This window comes from Sturnus vulgaris, chromosome Z (assembly GCF_052056855.1).
Source record: "Sturnus vulgaris isolate bStuVul1 chromosome Z, bStuVul1.hap1, whole genome shotgun sequence".
Lineage (NCBI taxonomy): Eukaryota > Metazoa > Chordata > Aves > Passeriformes > Sturnidae > Sturnus > Sturnus vulgaris.
The window spans coordinates 25332378-25352017 of record NC_142283.1 but is presented as its reverse complement, the minus strand read 5'-3'; the positions used below and the strand labels follow the sequence as shown (position 1 = coordinate 25352017).

Sequence of the window (19640 nt, the reverse complement as noted above, 5' to 3'; positions counted from 1 at the left end):
TCATGGGCCAAGAGAGATAAGAACTATTTATTGCAAACAGCAACGAGATACAAAAATGAACAGTAACAGCATCAATACTAATGATAGAGGGAAAAGGAAAAGAAACCATTCACACGGATAAACTCTCCAAAATAGACAACTTTGAAGACTACTTTTGGAACCAAGATCTTTCAATGCAGTGGACAGACAGACAGGCCTGTAGCCTCAATTATGTCAAAGAAACTTTGCTGACCGAATTAACTCTGGATCACAGCCTGAGTTTCCACACTTTTATATCTTCTATTCAGTACTTGTGTTGGGACACTAATCATCATAGGTATGACTCTAGGAACTCCTTTCACAGTCAGACAATTCCATTGACCAACACTGGCCCGCAGTAACAAGAATGTGTGGTTCTCTAGTGTACTGACAGCTCATCTATCTATTCAATAGAACAATTACAATATTTATCCTTTAATACCTAAAACCTTCCAGATTCCAGCTCATATTTTGTAGTGGGTTACTTTATTTCGAATATGTGAGTATCAAAGCCTGACATACTGGTTTTACTAGCAAAGTTCATTGCCAGGACGCTGTTAAAAAAAAAAACAACCATTCAAAGCAGACATCAAAATGTTGAATTTTACTTATTTAATAGTTAACTTAATAATCAGTACTTTATTTTAGGTGTTGAACATTCTGTTGTAACCTGCATTTCCAAATGCTTAACAATTATGGCCAACACTCTATTCAAAATTTTTACAGCTTTTTGTTGAAAAGCAACTGACTGTACAATCACTCCAATATAGCTGACCCCTTGTAAAATCCTCCTGTTTTTAACTTACATGTCAAATCTACAGCACTATTTTCTGTATGACCAAAAAAGTATCAACTTTTACTCAGAAAAATAAACACACAAGAAGTTATATATTGCTTAGTTTTACTTCTGCTAGCTCATTGTTTCAGGAAGACCTGGAATTCTATTAGTCTCCTTGCTAGGAGACTTGCTAGAAACACCTTATCCTTCAAACACTACAAAACAAAATGTTACTATATTTATTTAATAATTTTGAGAGAAAGCATTTACTCAACAGTAATATATTCATAGAATCATATTATTTATATTAATTTCAGGTTTATTTTTACAAAACAAACCACTACAAACTATTCTTTTTCTACAGATCATCTGAATTAATTTTTTTAAATTTCATCTCAATAGGGAAATGGGCTAATATCCACATCTGTGGTAAAGTAAAATTATTTACCAAAAGCAAATTCCAATTTTTGGAAAAAAAACCCCAGCAACCTCTAAAAAACAACAGTCACAGAATAAGTCCAGGATAACCTAGAAAAATTACCTGCGCTTCTGATGCTGCATTAATTGACAGGATAGGAAAAAAAAAAGAAATTTTTTATTTAAACCTACTATTAAGAAAAGTAGGTTACTTGTAGGAAGTGACCACTATGAAGGAAGTGATCACTAGGAAAGACTTGAAAAAGAAAATTATGCATTTCGAATCTGTCAAACATTTGCGTAAGTTTTAAAGAACCAAAGTTCTCAATTATCAATTCTTTGAGGGTTTTCCTCTTGGACAATTTCTGAATTCTTGAAAGCCAGATGTTTCAAGAACGATATATAAAATATTTCTGTAGAACTATGTATCTATAGCCAGATATCACTTTTCACTCATCCTTGAAAGCCGCTGTTGCCGTTTTCTGAAGCGCTTCATGTTCCATTTGTATGTCTCCAGCATAAAAGGTCCATTGTAGACAAACAGCACAGTCATCTTGTCATTGTAAGTGAGATTCTGCAGGAGCTAGTGAAAAACACAGAAACCGAAGTCAGAATATCTAGATGCTCCCCATTATCTAAAAAAGCTGAATAAGATTTATGAAAAACCTTAGATCTCAAAAGTATCACTATACTAGGATTACAGCCTGACAAATGAAGTGTGCTTGTTCCTAGAAATCCCCTCAAAGGGACTAATTCTTCAGCCAACTGCCATGTATCGCTATTCTTATTAGAAGAAAATCTTAATATCTAATCTGTACCTTCTTGCTGCCATTAATCTCACTGCTTTTTTGCTGTATCCAGAGAATAACTCCACTCCTCTGTGGGCCCAGAAAAATGTTTTTCCCTTTTCTCCCCATGGCAGGACAGGAGATACTAATTGTACCCAAGTAAATCTATGTCTCTTTTTAGCCTTGTGCTCCCATGAGCTAAGCAATTTCCATTAGTGGAAACTCAGAACAATTAAAATTACTTAGTAGTTGCACTGCTACCGTCTGGAGTAATTGCAGCTCCTGTACTACTTTTCTGAAGTGCAACAGACAAAGCTGGATAATCCAAACCTTGCCAAACCCACGCCCAGCAGACAGACATAATGCAAACTGTATATTACAAGCAGTGCTCAGGATGACATTGAACAGTTTACCTGCAACTGATGCTCAACTTGTCACTTCCCTCTCCCCAGTCATTTAGGCATTTATGCCTTACACCAACTGCTGTTGGTGATTCTTCCCACTTAAATACCAAATTTTATGTTTGTCTGTACTCAAATGAATCCTGTTTCCAATAAGAGTTACCTAACCTAAGATTATTAAGAATTCCAATCTTTCTTCATATCATGGTGATTATCTGTATGTTTAATAAATCTAATCTGTTTCACCACAGATTTCTTTTAAAATACGAATTTTCAAACCTACTTCTAATATTCAGTTCATCTACTCATTATGACAGCAAATCACAACTATTCAAAATACAATATTCCTAAACAACTTTACTGCTTATTAATTTATACATGCTCCCCTCTGCGGCTTGCTTAAAAAAAAAAAAAAACACAATCGGGGAGGTGTCAACATACTGAAAAAAGGGTACCAGTTTTTCCTGTATCCACTGGGTACACATATGAACTTGGCTTAGTTCGACAAATTGTTACACTTTCTGGCAGGTGATTACATACTTGCTTTCTAGTAAGTGGCAACACCGACTGCAGGTAAGCAAAAAACAGTCCAGCTTTCTCAGTCTACTCTGTGCAGCCTTTCAATTATCCTCTAATGTAGTCCGTACAAACACTCTCAATCAACTAAACCTTTACAGGACGTGCTCTCTCACTCATTTTTCTTGCGACAGGGCATTATAACTTATCATCATAACATATCAGCTGCTTGTGGAGGGAAGAGGGAAGGAGGCACAAAAAATATCTTCAGCCACTTCTTCATAACACTGTCTCCTGTTACTGAATAGTGCTGCAACATGGTCCTTGAGCTTCATCTTACCATGATGTTGACTTTTTTCGCTTCTTTAAAGATTTTTTAAATTCTGATTTTTCATTTTTATTTTGATCTTTCTGCTTAGCTCTGCATACCCAATTTTTGCCTGTGTCTATTCTTTGTAATCTGACAACAGACTCAACTTTTAAAACGTACTCTGTGCCCCAGACAGCAATTTTCTGCAACTCCTTCAATTTGGGAAGCATTAGAGTTAGTTGAGCTATCTAGCTTTCAACATCCAAATCATTCTGTTCTTTCTCTAAGTACAAGAGTGCACGGAAAAGCTGATTCAATAAGGAGAGGAATCGCAAGAAGACAAAAGGGAATAGATTACACAGAACAACAAAGAAGTAATATGGTCAGGAAATTACCAAACTGCATGGAGGTAAGCATACTGCAAGACCAGAAGGAGCAACAAGCATTGCCTTCCATTTCTTTCCAGTAAGGTAAATGCTATGAGGTAGCTTTACAGAGACCCATCAATTGCTATTTACTGAAGAAACAGGACATACCAGCCAGATTTTCTAAAATACAGTGTGTAACAGGATACAGAACTGGTATCTTAATAAAAAAACCAGTGCACTACCGACTGCTTGTCTCCCTGGTGTACAAGTAACCTCGACTGTTGCAATTTGTACTTGGATCAAGCTGAACATAACATTAGTCTCTGTTAATGGTACACGTGAACAGCCACCCTATTACCACTTACTGCATCACTGCATAGTAAGTCAACTACATTTTTCTAAATTTTGACCAAAGAGTACAATTAATCTGGTCACTCTCAGAGCATAGGTCTCACCCTTTTTGAGCCTCTAAGTCTCAGATTAATGCAGGAAAACTATTCAAGCAATCATGTGGGACTCTTCTAGGTCTTCTGATGTCAGCAGCACTAGCCTGGCTCCTCCTCCAGTATCATCATCTGACTTGTCTGGAAGTGGGTCTCTGCTACAAGTCTGAATTCTGTGTTAGCTAGAGGCATTACCTTTAACAGCCTTTTCCATGGTAACCCTGTCCACTGGTGCTTATCACATGATACTTCCAGTGAGGCACAACCCCAGAGTGGGTTTCTAACGAGATGAGCCTTGGTCTGAATTCTTGCCTAACTGTCCTCAAAATGGACCAATCCTCTCTTCAATCCAAAAGTTCTCAGGTAAAACAGAGGTAGGTTACACAGCGTTTATCGGTATATTATCACACAAAATCCAATTCTCCTACACTTTAAACTTCCTATTTCATTTTTTGCCACACACCTTTGGTGTAATCAGGAAGTACTGAGATGTCCTTTTTTTACAAGCAGTTTCCACAACCATTTCAAAAACTCTTCTCTCATTGATTGGATCCATTCCCTGAAAAGAAAAAAAAAGTATGTTCTCTCCACTATGTCATAAGCACCTGTATATAGAAAGAGCAATACTACACTAATGATTCTCACCTGATTTATTTCATCAACAACCCTGAAAGGACATCTGTTGAGTTCTTGCAGAGCCATCAGGTATAACATAGTGGAAACAGTTTTCTCACCTCCACTCTGATGATATGGAGTCAATTCATGAAGTTCAGTGCTACTGTGGAATTTTACTCTAATGCGAATTCCATACTTCTCATACTCCTCCTGTGAAAGCCAGTACCTTTTAAACTCATTTTTCTTTGTATTAAAGCTTATTTTACAATGACATGCAAGTTACAGGATATTATACAAATGTACATGGATCTACCAACTACTCAGGTTCAACTTAAAACCAATATGTTAATTCTGGTTCATCTATATATGTTAATTCTTTTTCATCTGTTTTCCTTCACTCTTGCCTACCTTTGCTGGAGAATTTCCAATACCATTCCCTTTCCATGACTATAATTTGTTAATTCCTGTTGAGAAAGGCTTCATACACAGTAAGAACAACAACAGGAAAATAAAAATCTGGTCTAGAAAAAGAAGAAAGCAATGCCCCTATAAATCCCATTAATCAGAAAAAAAATCCTTAGGATACTGTCAGTTTGAACAGTGGAGTAATGGTGGTGTGTGCAGGTTGAGTACCAACCTGAACCTCTTTAAGTGCAAGCAGCTCAAAAACCATCAGGACAGCCATTTCCTTTTCATACTTCAACAGGAAAACCACACACATGGATTCCAACCCTGGCTTTTCTTTAACAGGAAAGTGAAACTTGTCAGCAGCCTCAGCCAATGATGCAAGGTATCAGGATAACAGATGTGGTTCAAAAGAAGGACCATGCAATGAAATGCAATCATGCTTAAGATGAAAAAGAAATCTTTAGAGTACTCTGTTACTCTTGAAGTTGTGCTCAGTGGCCACAGAGTTCACTTGGTTGGTCAGAGCATGATGCTAACAACACTAAAGTTGTGGGTTCAATCCCTGCATGGGCCATTTACTTAAGACTGGACTTGATGATCCTTGTGAGTTCTTCCAACTTATCTGTAATTCTGTGTGTTGTTCTGATTACAACTTCATGTAAGGAGAAATAAAACCCAGAATCTAAGGTCTCCAAGCCCACTGTAATTTCAGATGCGTTGGCAAAACTAAGTTTGAAAAAGTCAACAAGATACAGGCTAGCAAAACCACATTAAAAAGATTCACATGAAACACAGCCATGATGGCACCAGTCAGACCTTGACTATTGCCACACTATTTTGAATACCAGTTTTGTATAACTGACAGATGTTCCAAAAACTGACAAAAATAGTGCTCAAAACTCCTGGTGAATAATCAAAGAAGGCAAGGGTTATCATGGCTAGCAGTATGAATTCTGGCTACTAGTATTACCAAGGAAATAGTTCACAGAGGCTTCTGCTAGGATGTTAAGGAAGAACTCAGTGAAGCGTTTCACACAGAAAGACTTAGGCTGGAAAAGGCCTCTAAGATCAGAGCCCAACGTATCACCAAACACCAGTGAGGCAAATAGACCATGGCACTGAGTGCTCTGTCCAGTCATTCCTTAAACACCTTCAGGGATAGTGACTCCATCACCTCCCTCCTCAGTCCATTCCACGTTTAATCTTTCTGTAAAGAAGTTCCTCCTAATGTCCAATTCCTTCTATTATTCAATTGTGACAGCAGGTAGTGTCACCGAGGACTTCCAGAGATCTCAAGATTCCTATAAGGCAGACTAAAAGAGGCTTGAATCTCAGTGTTACAGAAATGTTTTTAATAAAATGTAATTCTACCTCAAGAGTCTCTTTCTTCGTATCTACACATGAGGCAAAAGATTCTCCTGCAGAGAATAGTAAGGAATATAAACTTGAGAATAAATTATCCACCCTTTTTGATTGTAGCTATTGACCCCTTGAGGAAAGAAGTTTTACTCACTGGAACAGTAGTGCTAGCTAATCTCTTAAAACTCTTTGTGACATCTTTGCTCTAGAAAAGCAAGACCTTCCAAAGAAGAGATTCAGAAAGGCACTCCACACACCTTTTGCTTTTAAACTGCTTTACTGTTCCTTCTGTGTACTATCTCTCCAACATACTTTTATTTAAAAGATAGTTTTTGTGTAATATAGATCTGTCAAGGTAATTATCAAAAGACCTGAGAAGTCTGTTTTTATGTTCTACTGTTTCATATTATTTGTCTCCAGGTAAACATTTTCCTGTAGTTCATATAAAGAGCCTTACCAGTCACTCTTCTGCCCTGATTAATAACTGCCACTGCTATTTCAAGATAAACTGCTTGAGTAATTTACAACAGCAAAAAAAGCCAGAAAAAAATTATTGTGTTAACTTCCACTATTGTATAGTCAATGTGTTAATATATGAAAGTCTTGATATCATCATTTCAATGATCAATTTAAAACAAAATACCAAATTTCACTCTTCTGTTCACTGCACTGAATATTTCTCTCCAAGTTCTGATGCTTTAAACTCTTCACCAGAGGTAAACCCTACATATAAAGGTTAATGAGAAGGTAACAGGATGGGCCAAATGACGGCTGCTTTGAGACAAAATGCCCCCAGACTCCAGTTGAAACTACATTATAGAACCAATTCAATACAACACCTAATACTGGAAGACTTAGATGATATGAGAGGACAAAAATTAGCTGAAAATGCAGAATTAAATAATGAGCTTCAAAAATCTTAGTAACTCCTGTGCAAATACAATGTTTCTAACCAAACTCTCTAAGTAGCAGGCCTATCCAAAAGTCAGGAGGTGAAGTCCTAGTCGTGTGGATAAAGACTCACTTGCCTTCAGTCAGACTGATAAGTCAATTCTCTTACTCCAAAACTTCTGTGTTTTTTAAAAAGAACATCTTCACATGACAACTTGTTTTCTCTAGCAATATATGACCAAAACATTATGCAAGAAAATATGAATGTTACACGAAAAATCAATCATACCTCCTTTTCCATGTGAAGATCAACTTCACCAACACATTGCATAGAACTAAAGAACTTACTGAACTTTCCATTAATTTGTTCAATCATTGCTTTCAAGAGGTGTAGCCACTTTTCTTTGACCTAAAAGTAGACATATCCATATAAAATCAATTTAAGAACTGAATTTTCCCTTGGAGATAGCATTTACATTGAAAAAACGTTGTAATTAGGGATGTTAACATCTCAGTTTACACTCAAAACAATCTGAAGTGTTACCACTTATTTCTGCACATACATTCCTACAATGACGCAGAACTATGATAATGATAAAGAAACGATAACTTGAGCTATTACCTGTGAAATGTTTTGCTTATAGTTATTCAACTCATTTTTCTTTCCCTCAAGATATTCTGTCAACTGCTGTATTTCTTGTGTTTGCTTATTGTATTCTTCAACAACCTGCCAGAATAAAAAACAAGGAGTCAGCAAAATTCTTGCTTATTCTAACCCTGACTGTAAAAATACCATATTGCACCAATACTGTTCAAACACAATTACACAGACTACTGCACACTGAACAAGACAGATTTCTAGCTTTAAAGCAAGGAAACAGTAAAGCTCTGTTTCTCTCAGATTATTGCAGCTTTTTTTTAAAGGTACCTCTTGTAAAGAACTTACTTGAAATCTGAGTAGATGCAGAATCTGGCGTTTACAGCACATTGTTCCTACTGTCTAGTTTATTACACCAAGAGAGCACAGAGCGGGAAAAAAGTACAATGTGTGTGAAGGGGGAGGGATAGCAGTGAACGTACCGAAGCACTGAGGCCTGTGAAACAGGAAGCTCTGGTTCTCTCTTCATTCAGAAAAGCATCAATTTCCTCCAATGTGTTTGGAAGAGTCTGAAAAGCCTGCAAGACAAAGGATTGCATGTGTTACAAAACAATACTAATGAAGGAGTCAAGTTTTCTTTAAAAAATAAACTGGAGAAATCATAAACTATATTATTAGTTTTAATCAGTGTGTCACTCAAAATTTAAGATGGCAAGATGCCCTCACTAACTATTTTGGACAGAGAGAGAAGGTTGGAGATGCTGTTACATAATTAAGATAGATAATTAGTTGCTACTCAGAGATTCAGTGTAAGACATGGACAATGCTAGAGAAGGCATGCAAATGAATACTTCTAAGAGACTGAGTCCAGACCTCGGTCCTTTTGTGTTGCTCCATTAGAGCAGGATGGTAGAAAAATATGGCCTCTATTTATTTCTGTGAACACGAGACTGTGGATTTCAATTGAAATCAGAGATCTAACTTTCTCTTCCTGTGTACAAAACAAAGTGGTAATCAAAGGGTATCTCAGCACTATTTTAAAGGTGATTTAAAAGGCTAATGACAGTAACAGAAGTACACGTGATCCTTTCCTGGGAGCCTTTCTAATAAAAAATACACAGTATTATTTGCAGGAGAAGCTAGAAATTAATGAGGTATGTGAAAATTTATTTTGGTACATACAACTTGAAATTCTTCTGGAAAATCTTGATCTGGACCCAATCTGCAGACGTGTCGAGCTTGTTTCATTAATTCTATGCACTTCTCATAAAGAAGTTGCTTCTTATTATCCAGTTCATGAAAACGTTGCTATTAGAAATATTAGAAAGAAAAAAGAGAAAAGATGCTTTAAAAAAACACCACCGTATTTTTTTAATAATATTATGAATTTCCAGAGGTAGCACTAGCACACTAGCAACAAGCAACATCTGAAGCAGAAAACGTAGGTTAAACCAGACTATTAAAATTAATTAAAAAATTTGCTTCAACTAACAGGACTCATTATACCTCTCTGCTCATCAAGTCAATAGATGCCAAGGTAAACTGATCAAAGGAATTCCTTTGGACATAGCTAAATTCATTTTCTCTCAGCTTAACAAGTGTGAATGTAGATTCAATTTCAGAGTTATCTTCCCAAGTTTTACTGTTGTGTACTTCAGCTAAATATAGGAGCCCTCCAGTGGTGAAAAAAATTCAGTTTTCATTTGGCAATCATACAGTTAGAGAAATGCTTGTTCCAAAGTTTTAATACAGGGTACAGACATTGATAGTCACTCTCATTACCTTCTGTAACTGATCTTTATCTACTAAATACAACAGCAGTAGTAGCGGGTATGATCATTAGTGATCATCTCACACTCACTAGAGTGAGGACTGCTGTTCGCAGCAGGTACCAACTTACAAAAACCTGCTCTTCCCTCCTTCTCCACCAAGCATTATGAAATACATCTCTGTATTACAGATAAGCATTTCACAATCTCCACAAATACACCATAAAAATATTTCTCTCTCCTGCGTTGGTGTTTTCAGGAAGGTTGGAAAATTTTTAGAAGAGGCCTTTTTTAGACCACCCCTTCTACTTCATGAAGTCTATTGTAGAGGAGGGAATTGTCACGTCAGTTGCAAGGACTGTTGCAAGAGCTGTACAGATAGAATAGTAGAGGGAGGATATCCCTCCTTTTCTTTACAGCCAGGATCTCAAGCTGTACTGAATTAGCATAAATACAACTGTACAGCACAATAGTTATGTTCCACTGGATATCTGCATATGGCCTGTAATAGTATTTTGGATCCCATAAATTCAACAAAGTCAACTGGCTTCATCTGAAATATTCTGACACTATAATGAAGGCAAAGTTCCCATGAGAGCCACCCACATTTTTTCTACAAGACGCATAAATTTTATGTGTTTCATCATTTCCAGAGCCCAAATCAATTCTGAATCATCTGAAGTGGGGAATCTCCATTGAATATGAAGCCCCCACTTGAAGGGAGCTCTGCAGAGCTGTATGAAAAAAGACTTCAAGTTGTTCTGTAGGCACTTAAAATCTGAAACAGATTCAATACTGAATATGCCTGGTCCAAGCTAAGGTAAGTCAAGTTCCTCAGTGAAGAGGAAAATAAATATTTGGCAGGAGAAATTTCAGTATGTGACAGAAAAATTAGAAAGCAATAGATATTTGATGTTACTATGAAAGCATGTACTAGAATAAATGCACTGACAGTTCAACAAGTTTCAATTTTCACTTAACTTTGCCAGTTTACTGTCAATGTCCACATGAAAAATAAAATTTAGACAAATATAGAAAAACCCACACAAGTTTTGTTTCCTTATTTCTTCTATATATTAAAAAGTATGTAGCAATGTTAACGTTCCTGTTGGTTTCCTGAGAGGGCCTCAATGGGACTCCACTTGACTCACAGACACCTTTTACTAGGAAGGAGGCAAATTTTAAGAATCATCAAAATGTACAAATCACAAATCCTGTCTACTGATCTTACCAAACACCTAAGTATGTACCAGCCCAAGCTACTCCTTAAATGATGAATATGTGTGCCGAGACACAACTAGAAACATTAAAGTAAGAATACACATACTGATGCGAGGTTTACGGCTTTTTCTTACTCCTTACTGAGCTCCAACAATTAAATGATTTTCACTGAACTTTGATAAATTGAGTAAAAGATGCATCATGTGTAAGAACTCACAACAGTGGTTTTCTTAGCAACATGCTGGACTTGTCTCTGTGTTCAAGTTACCTTCTGCTCCTCTTAAAAAGTTCTCCTCTGTCTAATCTCCCTGTAAGTGATGGTAACTATAACTCCAGTGGCTTTCTGACTACTTGCTAAGACCATTCTTTTATGATGTACCCATCCATGCAAAATAACTATCTCCTGCCTTTCAAGCTGCTTTCTAATTTTGATTTTATCTTTATGATCAAATTGAATTACTAGGTTATAGTTGACCAACTCTTGCAAGACAAGGAAAAGTCTCTAACTTACTGCCCTCTACTTCGACTGGTTATTCCCCAATGCACTGAAAGATTGTACTACTACACAAATACAAAAATTGACCTTTGCAGCAATCCACAAGCAATGGCAGCATCCTCTGCTCTTAGAAACGTTTACTTGCTGCAGAACTAACTCCTCAGACTTTTTACCTGAACAGAGCATAGCTTCCTAATACAATCTATCAAGAGAAGCACCATTCAGTCTGTTTTCTGTCCTCCAAGAAAGGCATTTAATTATAGCATGAAGGAACGAGCTGTGAAAGAAAGGCAAAATAGCTCCATTATGCTGCTGCACTTCATGGTTCATCTTGAGCTTGTATTTCCCATGTGGATTGGAGCTTGTTTATGGACAGACTCAGAAGAAAGCAATCCTTTGAGTAACACTGGGCTTTTTTACACAATTTTTATTACAAGAAAAAATCCAGGGTAATATGACTGAGCGGCACATTTTCACAGCAGCTTAGCTGTCTTAATTGAGGGTGGTAAAGCTACTATTCTGCTTTAAATGAGCAAGCTGAAGTCAAACTACAGAAATCAAGGTTAAATATTTAGCAGTACTAACACCCACTTCTAAACAAAGACACAGAAGCATCCTTTTCAACACCGTAAAGGCTTCCCAGTAAGATGTTTTCATAGTAGATACCCCAGTATTCAGAAATACTGTTACCTGTGCAGCTCTTAGCTGTACAGTTGCTGCTTTGTACTCTGACTGTAGTCTGTTCTTCTCAGCAGTCACTCTGGTCATCTGATGAGTCAAAGCTACTTTGGTGACATGCAGTGGTATGATCCTCTACACACAGAAAAACAGCAGGTTTTCTTTCACCAGACTCAAAACTGATATAATCACTACTTTAGAAACTACTCATCCTTTTAGTAATAACATACAATCTCACAACGTGTTCGGCTCATCAATACTGCTGGTCAAATTCAATGAAAAGTGGTGACCCAAGTTCTTCAAGATTTATAGTCCTCCTGTACTTTTAAGTATCTATATGTATATAATTTCAACCAAATATATGTAAATACACATATGTAGATACATACACACACACTTTCAACCCACAATTTTACATCAACCCTCCTTCCCCCCATTCTCTTTCCCTTCATATGTACCAACACGTGGATTTTGGTGGACATCATATGTCACACAGAGATGGAAAAGGGTCAAAAAATAAACACAAAAGACATATGCATCTTGTAATGACAATGCAGTTGATTGACAAGACGTACAGCAACTCTTATATCTGATGTCTTAAGTGGAACAGCACATGACAACTAAACAGGGCTGTGTTTGGGAAGTTAAGTAACAGATTTTAGTGATCACTAGAATCTGGTTTGAAAACATTAAGATATTTGGTTTTTTCCAAACAAGTCAGCCTCAGGAACAGTCCAGAGGCTTCAAAAACATCAGACTGTTTACTGTCCAAAGAGAAGCTACAATTATGGGCCATTGAAAGCAACTATTTGCAAAGTTTTTAATGATCAGCATATAAATATAAATGAATCTTCTCCCTTAACAAAAGGGAGGAGAAGGCTTCAACTGTAGACCTAGGGCACCCACGAGATAAAATTTTTAGAGCGCTAGCATCTGACCACAATGAGCCAAGGTCTGAGATCTTCACTGTTTGTCATGTCAACATAAAGTTTCTACAGTTTGAAGTTTGGCACAGGAAGGTTTATTTGTTTCCAATTTTCTTAAGTGATTTAAAAATAATTATCAGAAATACAAACCGAAAAAAAATTCTAAAAGAGATGAAAAATGGAAAAGTCACGATAATTCAATAATTAAGAAAGCTAGCTTGAAAACATTGGCAGTAACAAATGTTGCATGCCTCCTACTTAAATTACACGAACTGGACTTCTCATAAAAGTGGAACATATACCAACTTAAAAATACATACCTTCACGAGATGCATCAATTCAGTAACAAGTTCTGATTTCTGTTTATTTATTTCTTTGATCTTTACATTTGCCAGCTGAAATTCCTTCTCTAGGTCAATAGCATCCTGTTCCAGCTGTCTTAAACTGTGGAAGTAGTCAATATTTGATTAATTAATGTGATTAAAAATAAATTGTACTAAAAATACAAAAATTCTTAAACTTGGTGACAAACCAACAGTTAGCAAGAATAGGAATTTGTAATCCTAAACATTCCAAAAACATTGAAGGCATTCCCAGCCTGTGCACTTTAAACCAAAGAAATGCAACAGACAAAAAAGTAACAGTTAAAGAAACTCCACTTTTGGCTACTAACAGCATCATTGAGCAAGCACAGTAGTTTACTTCTGTAAATTCCAAATTAGAGAAAAAAAAAAATATCAGTGTAAGGAATGACACTTTTCTTCCGATACTTCTTTGCAACAATATACCATAGGTGAGTTCAGGAAGTTTACTTATTTCTTGTTACATATTCTAGCAAAAAAAAAACCAAAAAAAAAACTGTATCATCATCTTAGTGCCAAAACCCAGAATTTTCACTTGTTTTGGACCTTCACGGAAGAGAAACCACATTTAGTGAGCTGCAAAGCATTTGGAGATCTTCCAAAACTGCTAAACAGGCCAAGAGGATGATACAGGAAACTACAAACTGGTCATTCTCACTTTGATCCCTGGGAAAATTGTAGAACAAATCCCTTCAGGAAGCAATTCTAAGGGCATAACGAAGAAGGTGATCAATGAAGTGACAGGAGATCAAGTGGTGGCCACTTACGTAAATTTTAGCTTTCTGTTAGGGTACCTGATAAAAGCTCACCTGCACACATCTACAAGAGAAACAGCAGGTGGCAGAAGCCCAAGTAATAGCCTGAATCTTGGCTACACCCAGGCCCACCACAGGAGCCATCAGTCCATGAAATGCCTATTTCCACAGGCCCAAAGGAGCACAGGCCCACGGGAGCAGATGGGAACACAAATTCAGGACTCAGAGAAAGGGACACCATGCCCCTTTAGTAAATCAGTAATTAGTAAATTAGTAATTGAGTATTTTAGTAAATAATACTATGGACAATTGGGGTCTTACTCAATCCCAGACATGCTTACTTAAGTATCATTTATGCACATTATGGTATTATCTAGATATGTGCTACAAAGTCAGAGCAATAGCCTAATGTTATGGTAACAGATACTACAGATTTTTTTCATAGATAACATAGCTTGTTTCCTACCTATCATGCTTCACACCAATTTTTGATTCCAACTGCCTCCTCCGGTTTCCTCTCTCTAAAAGTGCCTTCTTCTCTTGCCTGAGCTTATTGTCCCTGTGTTCCAGAAGTTTCTGTCTATCGAGCAGTGCAGTCAAACGTGCATCCAATGACTTTAATGTATTCCTGACGTCCTGAAATAAAAACACACGCCACGAGCATTCTTACTGCGTACGATACTAACACATGCAAGCAGGCTCAGCTTAATGCATGATTAAGTGGGTAGTAGCTCACAACACATACATTTACAGAAATATGTTTCTACCTGTCCTTGGTTTTCCAATTGTCGTCTTTCATCTGTATCCACTGAACTAGTGAGATACTGTGCCTCCCTCAAGCATGTGTTACTAGAGAGGTTCTGTTTTGTGTAAGAAGATACTTTAATAACATATCTTTCTTCTGCTGTATAGACTTGCTTCAGACCGGTTTCCTGTATGACCTATGAAACACAGAAAAATATTACTCTGACAAAAGCATTATTTAAGGCAATACTTTTCATAGAAAGGAATAAACGTCATTGATAAAGACGGTAAAAATACTTCAGCTTACACAAGACCTACTTATTAGCAACTTCTGAAAAAAGGTGCTACGTTTAATTCAGCTTTATACTTGTAATTCAGACTGGTCAGCAAAGAACTGATGAGATATTGTCAGAGTATATTATCATAACTAATTAAACAGGTCTGATTGTTAAGATATTACAGACACCAATAAAAAACTGTTCACTATACTGTACAAACATTAACAAGGACTGTATTTGCTTCAGATAGGTAACACGTTACACAAGTATCCTGTGTAACAAAGAAACAAAGTACTCAAGAAATAATAGATGAAACCATAAAACAAGCTGTAATGTATTAGTCAAGAAAATGCATCTGTAGGAAAAAAGAAGATATAAAAATACCAGAACGGCTAGTTTTAAATTACTCATGTCAAAAAGGATACTATAAATAACCAAAGATTCACCATAACTCAAACATAATGTCCAGTAAACCAGAAACAGCAAAAAGCCTCCATAGGATAAGGTACATTTGGCTAAAAATGTTATTCAGTTTACATATGCAGCATCAGCTATATCTGTCAATTACATTTAGTGAATAATTTGGTTGATTGAATTTGTTAAAATGTCTTGCAATATGTTAGCCCATAACGAAGTGTTCCCACTTCTAAAGTCCAAATAAAAAAGGATAAATAAAATTGCTAAAGTAATTTTTTTGTGTTCTCCACATTTACTTGCCAAATAATTTCCAAAATAAAACTCCAAATCACACAGCTGTGTTTGAGCTTCTTCAGATACCTTACCGTTTCAATCATGTCTCTGGTCTTCTGTGTTCCCACAGGAACATCATGAACACGGTACTGGTAACAAAGGTAATTCATCACAGGAGGAGGAGCATCAAATAACTCTCGCAAATATGAATAAAATCCATATCGGCTGAAGAAGAGATAAAAAGAGCAAGCATCACAAATCAAATTTAGCAGATAAGCAGGCTGAAGTTACTAAAGGGTCAGAAAGAAGTCCCACTAACCCAGAACTGAATTGGTGATAATTTGGTTTGCATAAAACATTCTAATATATAGGAACAAAACAAATGGACTGCATTTAAAACTATTTTCCCAATACAATCAGATACATACTGTAATTCTTCTATAGGTCTTGAAGGTGAACTTTGAGCATATGATTCAGCGGGTGCACATACAGCATTCACTCTTAGTTTCTGATGATCACGCACCTATATTTAGATTATATTACATTATTTGGTAAAGACCAAAATATTCACTGTATGCACATAAAATAATTATTGATTCACAGAGTCAGAACTATCTTCAACTGATGACCTCTGGAAGACGTCATAAATTCACTCTGGCTCAGCAAGAACCAAGTTCCCTAAAAGTATTAATTTCTGAAAATACTATGTGCTAAAGAAAATAAAAGCAATCGAAGAAATACACAGGCAAGTGCTCAGTCTAAAGAGCTAATCATGTAAGTGAAAGATCAGTCGAGCTGGTTAAACCAGCCTTGAACTGAGTTCCACAGCCACACAAGCAAGATAAGCACCCAGAACCTGAGATGTCACCACTACTGTTCAGGTATAAAAAAGTGATTAGCTTCCTTGAAGAGTGGAAGCTAATTCACCGTCTTCAAAAATTGCAGGACAGTTTGTCACAGTTTGTCACTCTGTTGTGTTGACTACAGTTGAGAAACATTGTGACAGTTTAATACAGTATCTTCCCTTTCTTTCCTCCTGCATCATCTGCCTGACTTGCAGAAGGAACAATCTTCTCAGTGATTCAGGAGACAGCAGTATTATGAAAATAAAAGTTTGATTTGCTGCTTGGACCACTGCATGTCAAAAAAGAGGCCACTGTGTCTTTAGTCAAAGAGCAACGGAAAATTTTTGTACTAAATTTGTAGATTTCTACTCTAGCAATTTTCTTGTACACAGTATTTTCTGCTTAAGCGATTATTGCCTTTCTGAGGAAGACAATCTAAAAAAACACATTTTCTTAATATTCTTGCAGCTCTCCAGTTAGTTTAAGCTTTAAGAAAACCTTAATTATGAAGAAAATCTTTGAACATTTTCCACTGTCTACTTGTTATGATACAGATATTTATCATTGTCACACATGTTTACTTGGCAGACTCCTAAGTTCAGGGCTCCTACTTCAGTACTTAATATTAAAATTGGTGCCAACTTGCCTCCACCAGAAATGTTTCCATATCTTCTTGACACTCAAAAACGAAAGCCCTCATGTCATTGTTCGAAATGTGATTTTCAATGTATTTTGCATGTGCACTGTCTTTCACATTTATCTAATAAAGAAAGGTAAGAAGCAAGTGATTTAATACAGTTCAACTTACCACCCTCAAAAAACATTTTAAATAGTCAAGATGATATCCACACCTACATTTAATGAAAACAAGAACTATATCTTTAAAAATATATTTCCCTGCCTTTTTTCCAACCAATTCTCTTGGGAGGAAATCTATGGTAAGTCACAGATCACTGTGCTTAATTTTTAGCCATCCACCTCTCCCTCTTCTGCTCCATCATGACCTTACAATTGCAACCACCCCCATCTTATGTCTAATGGCTCTGCTCCAGCACTAGTAAGGGTTTTTCCATGAGCAGTAGAAAACACCACACTCCTCAAGCTGAGGTATCTCTGAATTCTTAAGAAAAAAGGCCCACATACTTAAAACGGATGAAACTTTCCAAATCTGAATGAAATATTAATGATTATGTTTTTCAATTAACTTTCACTAGCAATTAGACATTATGTCACTATACATGACACACAAAGGCAAAATTACACAGAACTAAACAATAATCTCAAGTTGGCCAAAGGCTGCGTATAGTTAACAGCAATTTGAAAGCTGGAATTTTTAAGTACATGAGACTAATTTACATGATACCAAAGTGTACTGGTTTTGGTTGAGGTAGAGTTAATTTTCTTCACAGTGGCTAGTATGGGGCTGTGTTTTGGATTTGTGCTGAACAGAGGGTTCATAATACCAAGATGGTTGTCGTTTCTGAGCAGAGGTTACACAGAGCCAAGGTCTCTTCCACTCTTGGTGCTGCCACAGTGGTAGGGCAGGGGTGTATAGGAAACTGGGGGGAAACAGAGCCAGAACAGGTAACCCAAACTAACCAAAAGGGATATTCCAGATCATCATGTTCAGTATATAAAGTGGGGGGAAGGAGAAGGAAGAGAGTACACTTCAGAGTGATGGCTTCCCAAATGTCATAGCTCAGGAATAGGGTTCTTCAAGTTAGAAGGCCTTTTAAAACTATACCACTGCTTGCTCCCCACATCCCCTCCCTTCTTCATGCTCCTGCAAGATGGAGTTGAAAACTGGGCACAAAAAAGGTAAATGTCATGGGTTGACATAAGAAGAATTTACTGGAAACAGCAGCAAGATAAGAAAGCAACCAGTAACTGCAACAATTTTAATAATAAAAGGTGTAAGACTAACAATTTATACCGAAAGCCCCCAACAAATACTGACTGCCTCTTCCCCACTGTGACTTCTTCCAACGTGAAAGGGATGCCATTCTCAAAAGCAAGAGTCCCTTTCCCCCACTCCCCAACCAATGGAACAAATACAGATATCATTATACATATATTGATATGGAACAAATTAGGGTCTGGTCACACTTCCTCAGCCACACATCATCTCAAGCATTACAGAAGTTTAACCTTGCCCAGAACCAAGACACCAAGTCACTGTTGCACGTGATGGGGCCCTGCTCTCCTGGAGATGGCTGAACACCTGTCTGCCCATGGGAAACGGTGACGTAATTCCTTGTTTTGCTTTCTTCATGTGCATGGCTTTTGTTTTCCCTATTGAACTGTCTTTATCTCAGGCCATGAGATGTCTAAGCTTTTACTCTTCTGATTCTCTACCCAATTCTGCAGATGAGGCAGTGAGTGAGAAGCTGCCTGGGGCTTGACTGATGGCTGGGGTTACACCTTGACACAGAGAAAACAAACCTACACATCAATTAATTTACAGAGCTTAATGAGGCCTTAAGCAACAGTCAAGATATCCTTATTGAAGCATTTATAAAATAATTTGATGTGGTCTTTCAGGAAGAAATAGAAGTTTTGGTAACAACAAGAAATACTTGAGAGTCCATTCTAAACAAAAGCAATTTTAAGCAGTCCTAGTACACGTACAAAGTGTAAGAATTTGTATATAAATATTCTAATATATTAATTTAAATTGTAGCAGTACATTATTAAGTAAGTTTGCAATTCTGAAAAGAAGTGCAACTGGAGATTTTCACCCTCTTCACATGGAGCATATATTGCAAAAGGAGGAATGCACTAAAAAAATAATACCCCATTGAAAATTTAGTCCTGCTATTCCTAGATAGCACAGCAGCTATCAAACCAAAACACAAAACAAAACTAGCAATAGATTTCTGTGTCTCTAGATGGCTGGGTAGAGCAAACCAAAAAAAACCACTCGGAGATCACAGAGAGAAGTAACCACAGCTGAGGAGGTTGTGCTC

The 19640-nt window shown here is 36.9% G+C and overlaps 1 protein-coding gene across 1 annotated transcript in view; it reads right to left on the bottom strand.

The window, feature by feature from the left end:
• SMC5 (structural maintenance of chromosomes 5) overlaps nt 1-19640 on the bottom strand; it is a 37781-nt gene continuing 18141 nt past the window's right edge. Inside the window, exons 11-24 of the mRNA XM_014891745.2 lie at nt 17321-17434; nt 16258-16352; nt 15922-16054; nt 14885-15058; nt 14584-14753; nt 13321-13444; nt 12087-12209; nt 9093-9218; nt 8393-8488; nt 7935-8039; nt 7602-7721; nt 4685-4864; nt 4503-4598; nt 1-1796 (exon numbers count right to left, since the gene is read on the bottom strand). Of these exons, the coding sequence (XP_014747231.2) occupies nt 1656-1796; nt 4503-4598; nt 4685-4864; nt 7602-7721; nt 7935-8039; nt 8393-8488; nt 9093-9218; nt 12087-12209; nt 13321-13444; nt 14584-14753; nt 14885-15058; nt 15922-16054; nt 16258-16352; nt 17321-17434 (1797 nt within the window). The 3' untranslated portion in view covers nt 1-1655. The remainder of the gene's footprint in view (nt 1797-4502; nt 4599-4684; nt 4865-7601; nt 7722-7934; nt 8040-8392; nt 8489-9092; nt 9219-12086; nt 12210-13320; nt 13445-14583; nt 14754-14884; nt 15059-15921; nt 16055-16257; nt 16353-17320; nt 17435-19640) is intronic.